The sequence below is a fragment of the Convolutriloba macropyga genome, chromosome 4 (genome assembly GCF_964194025.1).
Source record: "Convolutriloba macropyga chromosome 4, txConMacr16.3, whole genome shotgun sequence".
Lineage (NCBI taxonomy): Eukaryota > Metazoa > Xenacoelomorpha > Acoela > Convolutidae > Convolutriloba > Convolutriloba macropyga.
Window position 1 is genome coordinate 69916845 of NC_134471.1, and position 9313 is coordinate 69926157.

At 36.6% G+C, this 9313-nt stretch overlaps 1 protein-coding gene across 1 annotated transcript in view; it reads right to left on the reverse strand.

The window, feature by feature from the left end:
• LOC142337862 (protein spinster homolog 1-like) overlaps positions 1 to 8991 on the reverse strand; it is a 77378-nt gene extending 68387 nt beyond the window's left edge. Inside the window, exons 1-2 of the mRNA XM_075387460.1 lie at positions 8146 to 8991; positions 5235 to 5398 (exon numbers count right to left, since the gene is read on the reverse strand). Of these exons, the coding sequence (XP_075243575.1) occupies positions 5235 to 5398; positions 8146 to 8300 (319 nt within the window). The 5' untranslated portion in view covers positions 8301 to 8991. The remainder of the gene's footprint in view (positions 1 to 5234; positions 5399 to 8145) is intronic.
• Positions 8992 to 9313: the final 322 nt, after the last annotated feature.

The following is a 9313-nucleotide window of genomic DNA, read 5'->3' on the forward strand; positions in this document are numbered from 1 at the left end:
TGTGTGTGTGTGTGTGTGTGTGTGTGTGTGTGTGTGTGTGTGTGTGTGTGTGTGTGTGTGTGTGTGTGTGTGTGTGTGTGTGTGTGTGTGTGTGTGTGTGTGTGTGTGTGTGTGTGTGTGTGTGTGTGTGTGTGTGTGTGTGTGTGTGTGTGTGTGTGTGTGTGTGTGTGTGTGTGTGTGTGTGTGTGTGTGTGTGTGTGTGTGTGTGTGTGTGTGTGTGTGTGTGTGTGTGTGTGTGTGTGTGTGTGTGTGTGTGTGTGTGTGTGTGTGTGTGTGTGTGTGTGTGTGTGTGTGTGTGTGTGTGTGTGTGTGTGTGTGTGTGTGTGTGTGTGTGTGTGTGTGTGTGTGTGTGTGTGTGTGTGTGTGTGTGTGTGTGTGTGTGTGTGTGTGTGTGTGTGTGTGTGTGTGTGTGTGTGTGTGTGTGTGTGTGTGTGTGTGTGTGTGTGTGTGTGTGTGTGTGTGTGTGTGTGTGTGTGTGTGTGTGTGTGTGTGTGTGTGTGTGTGTGTGTGTGTGTGTGTGTGTGTGTGTGTGTGTGTGTGTGTGTGTGTGTGTGTGTGTGTGTGTGTGTGTGTGTGTGTGTGTGTGTGTGTGTGTGTGTGTGTGTGTGTGTGTGTGTGTGTGTGTGTGTGTGGGGTGTAGAATCTCAACACTCCTCTTCGAATCGTAAAAAGGCGAACAGGGAGTAAATGGAATGAAAAACAGCAGGACAAGTCTTGAACTACAGATGGAAGAAATTAATTAAGTCAAATTGCGACATGAGAACAAAAACGTATTCTGGTTCAACTTAAAAACAGTTAGTTTGAAATTGCGGTTTTGATTTTTTTGCTGTTAACTGCAGAAACAGCAATTAAAAGCTAGCGAATGCAACATAATAAATCGATTAGTCAAAACAAATTTCGGAGAACATTAAAAAAGAACAGCTGCTAAATTTTTCCTCATTTTACTAAAAATCTGTGGTGTAAATATTTTCGAATTCAATCGCCACTAACCCAAAAATTACTCAAGACAAGAACTAGACCTTAAATAACATTGAAATGGTTCAAAACATTTCCAAAGAAAATATTAAAACAAAAATTTAAAACCCTTCAGTGAACAAAATTTGCCTCACATCTGTTCGAACAATGCTTTCTCACTTTACTTCAAAAGCACTTAACTTGAAATACTTCGGCCTGACCAAAATCATAATTCTAATTTGACTTTTCATTGTTATTTAAAAATCAAACAAACATATGAACCGATCGTAAAAAAAGACCGGAAGAATTCCGAAAAAAATTGAAGCTGGAACCGCGTTTTACGGTGACAAAACCTATTTAAAATAGTTGTCAATTGGCCTGAAAGAATTGAACCAATACAAAATTAAAATGCTCCAGAAAGCAAAAACGATTACACATCATAAGGTGCAATCAAATACAAAACAATTAAAAATACAACCCGAACAGAAAAAAATTTTTCTACCATATAGTTAGAATACAAAGATCAATAATTAAAAACAAAAAAGGCTTCCTCGTGATTTTCCTGAAAAGTTCATGATCACACAACAGCAAATTGTTTTCAGGCAACATGAGCCGGCACATTGCACGAAAAATAATGGCAATTGATAACGATGACCTCCATTGACGAGGTTTTCGAAAAAGAATCTAAGAGGCATCACAAATTACGAACAGTTGTTCTGAACTTGTTTGTATCAAAACATTAGACCCATTATTAAATAATAATTTCAAAACAAGTTATGAACTCAAATTTCAATACAAGCCTGAACTGTGCACCTTGAATATTATTACTCACCTCGTGTCGTCAACTGAACTTGCTTTTAGGTCCGACGCCTGATCAAAGTCAACACGGTAAAACACAAAAATCATATCCCGTAGAATAACGAAAACGACTCAAAGAGGGGTGCAATATACACTCCAAAATAACCGTTCCTCATTCAGAAATATCAAGAAAGAAGTAAAACAAAGAGTTTATTAATTAACAGAACCATAAGTATTTTGAGAATGTGTGGGAGAGTGGCAAGGGTGTGAGAGGATGGTGATTGGATAGGCGGTAGGTGCGGGGGGGGGGGGGGGGGAGGTAGTGGGAGCTGGGGTTGACGTTGGGAGGGGTTGGTGGGAAAGGGTAGAGGAAAGAGGTGCAGGTTTGGTGCGCGGGGTACGGGGAAAGAGCTCCATTGTAGCCCTTAGTGGTCATAACATGACTATTTAACTTCCAAAATAACCTTTTACTTGAAATTTAACAGCAGTTACTCATTACTAGTCAATAAAAAATAAGCTACCTTAACTCCAATACAAAAAAAAACAAAGATCAACATTCAAGAACAAGTCAACATTCGAATTTAGAGGTCATCGTTCGAAAAGAACGGAGTCAAGGTTTAAGTAATACAAACAACTTGCTTCAGCTAACAAAAATTGACTCAGTTGATTACCCATAACAACACGAAGAATGGTGAATTATAAACCTTACCTAAATCATCAAAGAAAAAAGGACAAAAAAAACAAAAAGTTATAGGAGTAAGAGACGTCGGCAGGGGAGATAGTGGTGGGGATGCAGCCGAGTTGGATATTAATGGGGGAGTGTTACCGGATGAAAACTTATTATGCTCTAAACCTAAATTTTAACAGTTGCTAATTACTATCTAGAAAAAAAAATGTACATTGCCTTCACTTCATCTGTCAGAAGGATAGAAAGAATAAACAACACAGCTGCCAGATTGCCAGAAAATAGCCGCCATAGCCTAATAGTCGCAAAAAGATCAGAAAAAACAGACAAGAAAAGAAATGTCTTTCATCAAATGCGGTTCCTTTTTTATTAACAATCTGTAAAACTTACTTGACCTTATTTCCTTGAATTAAAGTAAGTCATTTTGAGAGTCAGGAAGTCATTTTCGAGAGAACTAACTCAAGTATCGCAAGCTACTTCAACACGCAAATGAACAAATCACTAAAAGCGAAAAAAACGTGACGCACGCAATTCAGTTGAAATTGCGCGAATGAACAAAAAGCAGATTTGTAGTGATTGTGACGTCATGGTCGTAACAAAAATGATAGCACGAAGAATTCCCGAAACAACTCGAAGTCATACCAGCCGAAAGAACTGGCTTTTAAAACAGCTAATATCCACTTGCAGAATGCATTAATGCAGAGAACGCAATAGTCTCAAAGAACAAAAAAGGTAGTACAAACACACATGAAAACGGAATCATGCTATCAAAACAAGTTATCCCACCCCAAAATATCAGCCAAGCCTTAATCAGCTCAAACAGCTCCTTTTTGAAGAAAAGCAGAAAAAATGAAAAACTTTTGCATAACTTCTCAATGTTTTTGGTAAATTGCATAGAAAGAGACAACGTCGTAGCGAAAAAATTATAGGCATGAGGCTTTAATTCAATTACCACAAAATTACATATAATGGGTCAAAAAACGCAAGGAGACATCAGCAAAATAGTTCGAAAACCTTCAAACTAATCAACAAAAGGACAAAAGAAAAAAAACGTAAATCAAAGGAAAAAAGATATGAAGTCAAGCTATGACCCCCATAATATTCGTAGGAATTAATTATCAGTCAAAATATTTAAACGGCATTTCAAGCATATTCTCGGTGCCGCAATATATCACATGAAATCCATTCCAAACAAACAAAATCTAAGAGGAAGGATAAATCATTATTTTTTGACAACTGATAAAAGCAAAGCTTATTAGAACTTTAGATCTAAGATAAATGATAGACTGATACATGCTAGATTGCGGAGATTAAGGACAGAAACAAAAACACTTTAAACATAGCTGGCAGATTGCCAGAAAATAGCCGCAAAAGATTCGTAGATCGGCAGTCTAAAAAAACAGTAAAAAGACAGACCAAAAAAATCGTCTTTTCATTGAAGTCTGATCTGTTATATTTTGATTTAAAATCTGTATAAATTATTGCTGCCTCTATTAGCTGATCTCAAATAACCTTCATTTAGAGTGACACGCACCCATTTGACCTTACCTCTCTGAATTTAAGTAAATAAAAGTCAATTTAAAAGTGAGGAAGTCATTTTTGAGAGTGAGGTAAGTCAAGTTTGACCAAAAATTTAATCACGCGCATGAACAAAAAAAAACTCGCTCCACTAAGAGCGAAAAATGACGTCACAGGTGCAATTCAGTTGAAATTGCATGAACGAATGAACAAAAAGTGGCTGTGACGTCATATGGTCGTAACAAAAATCATGACGACGAAATAAAAAAAAAACCAAGAGAAGGCCAATAATAGCCCCAGCTATCGCTGTGCGGCTATTAAAAACCAAAGACCAGTTCTTGATTTTTGAAAGTTAAAAATCAAACTGAAAAAATGAAAATAACAATTACATTTCCCTATTTGGCATAAAAATGTATAGCCATCCTCCTGTAAAATTAAAATGTATAGACATAGTTCAAGGATTGGAAACAATAACATAACCGACTATCGTCGAAGCGAATTGCTCTCAAACGACGGGCGAGCGGTCGGCTTCGCCAGTAGCTGGCTACCGTTTAGTGAGGCTAGCTTTAGCTCAATTAGAGGGGTGTGAGGTGAGCGTATAACGGGGGCGGGGTTGTTGTGGGGTGGGGTGTGGTCAACCTCTAAAAATCGCTCTTCACACCATAAGTATCAGTCTTCAAAACAGTTTATGTGAATCGCATATTTTGAGACTAGTGAGCTGAAAGGCTCTCAGAGAACTTAATGCGCGCTGCGCGCTACCTGTTTGTCACGTTTTTTTAGGACGAAAAGTCAAATGGTTCAGACGATAAATCGGTCAAGCGAAAAATCGCATAAAAAAGACCAACAGGACTAATATAATTGCGAGTTCGTTTTAAGCAATTAAATATATTTTGCAGTAAAATTAAATTTTTTAAAATTGCACTTAAGAAAAAAATTGAACTCCCCAAAAAAAATGAACTCAATTTAAAATTGAGTTTTAAATATTGAACACCCCAAAATCATTTATTTATTAGTAAGAGAAACAAAATTTTACTTTTTCACCGTAAATTGGCTGTAGAGGTGAAGAAATCCAGAACATGAGAATGAGGGAGAAAGAGAGAGCTTACGCAGCCGTTAATGCGATGCAGCCAGGTTACAGATTTAAAACAGTTGTTTTAAAACTGTTTTTCAAAAATTTTCTTATTGTCAAACCAGGCTTTCAAGTAAGGGATGTGGATTCAAATGCAGTAGTATTTCATTTTTACAGTAGAAGCGTCTGCTTAGAACCCTTGAACTTTACCTGTCATAAGAATGTATTTGCGAGTGATCCGGTCACCCATGAATCCAAAGAGAGGAGCAAAGCACATGTAGACGAGGATGAACACAGTCTGAATAAGGCCGCCCATAGTATCTCCTATGTTAAAATAGTTCTGGATGTCTGACAGCACACCTGCTATTGTGTACCTACAACAAAAAGAAATCTTCAGCATCGACGTTATTTATGCAGTTAAGATCATGGCAGCTTCAAGGCTGTAAATGCATTATTTTTGGAAATTAAATGGCCTCGGCTATCAAAGATGATAAGTTTTGAATAGGAATTCATTTACAATTCGCATTCAAAACTTGCATAAAAGAAAATGTTTTCCCGGAATGTTTAAAACTCTTTGAACGTCTTCTGCTTAATCAAGTGAAAGAACACACAAATATATACTTAACGATACTCAATTTCAATTTCAAATGTATAAATCGTCCACAGATGCTGATTTACATTTGGTTGAAGACTTAGAGTATGATCGAAATCTGTTTGAGAAAGCAGTAACACTTTTTATTGATCTTCCGTCAGCGTTTAACAATATGGCACCAAATCTCTTGCAGACAGAAAGAATTGTCTAAAACTAGTGGAGATTTTCTCAGAAGAGACGAAAATCACCCAGCAGGTTCCTCAAGGAATGGTCTTAGGGCCTCTCAGTAATCTTTCTCTACGTCAATGACTTTCAGAAGAAGTACCAGGGAAATTTTGAAATTGTATCCACGCCAATTTGCAAAAAAAACGAAAGATGATTGCCTCAAAGAACACAAGCTGACAATGAATACTGATCAGACGAATGTTGATTCTTTTCGAGATAAAAATGATGATTTTGCCAATATTATTCCCAATCGAGAACAAAAAAGCGAATGAACACAGCAGATATTTGGGAATCCATATTGAATTGAACTTTAATACAGTTCTATCGGAATGCCCGCGGCACCTTACATGAAATACCTCTTGAAGCACGATTTATGTTGTTTAGATCCTTAGTACTCCACCTCTTGAATTTAGGTGCACATTTTTCAATCAAAATATTAATTTGTCAAAACAAGAGAAAAACCGACGATTGTAGCACCGAAGTATGCTACAAGAGAAATAGTGAAATAATAATTCAGCAAGCAGAAAGATCTTTTGAGGAAATCTGACATTTTGGCAGCGAAATTGCTATTCACTCATATAGCGTCTTTCAAAGCTACGGAGTCATATTTTCAGGCAACGCATCTCGAACTGAGTTTTTTTCCCTGGGGGAATTAATTTTTTGTGGAGAGAAATTAATGAGCAGGATAGCTTGTCATTTTAAAAGCAAGACACTATTCCCTGCAACGAAAAATCGAAATTCCCTGCATTGCGAAATCGAAAGAACTTCCTCGTGAATTACGTGTAATAAAATCTCAAGCAAAACTAACAGCAAAACTAACTATAAGAAAAAATAACAGAGAAATAAAAACGTGTACCATTCGAAGGAAACAATAGCTTCTTGAGAAGTTATTCTTATGTAAACAATATTTCAGACTTCTAAGTTTAGCCTGCTGGCTACGAAAACACTTGTCAAAACTTAAAAAATGTAATCTGATCACCATTTAATAGTATAAATTTAAGCAGCAGCATCTGGTTGTACTAAATTCTATTCTGTAACAATCAATGGCTATCAATTCTAACAACCAAAATTGTATCAGCAAAAAGTTTTACTTTCGCAGTAGTAACCGTGTATCTGCAGTAAAAATTAAAATTCCAAGTAAATTCATTTTAACATTTTAGTCTTACAGACGATTTTAAAAATCTTTGATTACCACCAGAAATGATTGTTGATAAATCTCCTCAAGAACAAACCTTCACGGAACATTCACGGATTTCATGTTTATTTTGTAATGTTCTCTTTTTTTTCTATAGGAACCAGGAATAACCAAGTTTTGAGCATAAAGCATTAATGCAATCATAAAGCAATAATATAATGGGCATTGATTATAATTTGTGTGACCTAATGAGTCGAGACTAGGAATAACAAATACAACGGAATAACGTCGGAGGAGTTGCTCTCAAACGAGCGGCGAGGGACTGGCTTTGGTAGTAGCTAGCTTACGCTCAGTGAGGATAAAGCGATGGAGCACGACAAGTATGGGTGGTTGGTTGCAAGTCTTCCTAAATTTCCCTCACTTCTCATCAGCTCTGGAGAATCGCGCCAAAAGCATTTTGATCTTTTGGTATTTTGGCGATTTGCTCATTTTTGTTCTTAGAATAAACATTACTCATTTACTTTACTTCTAGCGCTCGTTTTCCATCAAGCAGACACTATAACGTGATATTGGAACTCTGTTCTGTGAGCCAGTTATTTGTGAAAAACCTCATTAAAACAAATTGTTTCGTCAGATTTTCTCGTGATCACCAAATCTTATTGCAACTTATTCGTCCTCCCTGTAAAAAATCTTGCAAGGCACTAAGATTCTCGTGAGAAGCATCGTGTACTTCCTTTACGAAGTGTTATTATTGTTGAGCATGTTCTCCAAACCCTGCTATAATTCCAAAAAAACTTTACCATTTAAATCTAATCAATCAGTCAGCAATCCTTGTGTCAAGACAATGTGTCAATTTCAGGGTTTATATCATTGTTGGGCCCCTTAGTGTTTTTATACCCCCACTTACAAACTATGAGTTGTTATATAGCACTTTACAGCGAAAAAAAGTAGCACGTGCTCCTGGGGGTCTAAAATTATGTGCCCAAAAAGCTGCGAGGCAGAAAAGATCCAGGTATCTTTCCAAATCCTTTATGCGAGTCTGTCGCCGTCACGTGCAAGAACCAATAGTTGTGCTGTGGCGATAGCCCACAAGTCAAGGTCATGGTGATACAGGTCATTTGAAAGACTACTGAAAAGAACTCTGGGATTTACTAAGGATTTAAACTTACCTGTCAGTGTAATTGAGGAAGTTAATGCACGTGAATATAATATGTGCAAATATGGCCCTTCGTTTGGTGATGACCTTTCCCTTGACAGACACAGAGAGCTGATTGCCATTACTGTTAGCTGTGTCCGACCTACTATGTTCATTCTGCACAGACATACTTCTTCACAATTGCTTTGTTTGTAAAGAGCAGATAAATAGACCAGCCCGACAATATTAAAGTCGTGGTTGATAAAACTAAAGAAAGCAAGTAATTCACAGAATGATAACTAAATTCAACAAAAACTTCTTAAACTGTAATATGAGCAGTACAACTATGAGCACCACTAAACAGCAAAAGGTTTGCTAAGTAAGAATCTAACTAGCTAGCTCCGCCTGAGAAACAGAGTTAATAATTAATTTCTAAAACTACGACAAATACAGACTAACTACTGCAAAATTTTAATGATAAATCTCCACAAATCCTTCAATAAAACCGAAGAATAAGGCCCTGTAGTTTGTTAACATATATTTTCTGCTATTCAGCTCTTTACAGTAATGTTACGCAATTACCATATAATGTCAAATTAACAATAGCAAATTCAACACAACAACGAAACTAAGCAAAGAGTACCAATTCAAAGGTTTACTCTCGATTGGCTAAATTAGCAAATGAGGTGATGGTTTGGGACATTGTACTCGTTTCGGTAAGCTTGAAGAGTAAGAGTAAAATCGGTTTTCAGGAAGGTCATTCAATCAACGATGGTTATGTAATTTGAGACAATCGCGTCAAACTATCCGCTATCTGCATATTGGATTGTTAAGTAATGGTTAATTAATTGCCCAGACGTGTTTGCAGTAAGCTCATTGTAGATCTGAAACATATCGCGTACAAACTAGGAAGTGATATATATATATATATATATAGAGTTTCATGGCTTTCGGAATTTAGATATTACATAATGGCCAATTCAGAACTAAACCTAGTCCAAAAACGGAAGGTTCTTTTGTATGATACTTTGAAAAAAGTTTATCTTGTAAAACTATGTCACAATCTTGCAGTAAAGATTTTTGTTTATTAGTTGCCAACTTAAGGGCAGTGATTCAGTACAGAATAAGTCTCTTCGTTATTCTTGAAATTATGAATTTTGTTCTGATTCAGAGAAAATCAGAATCAACACGTCATCTCTTCT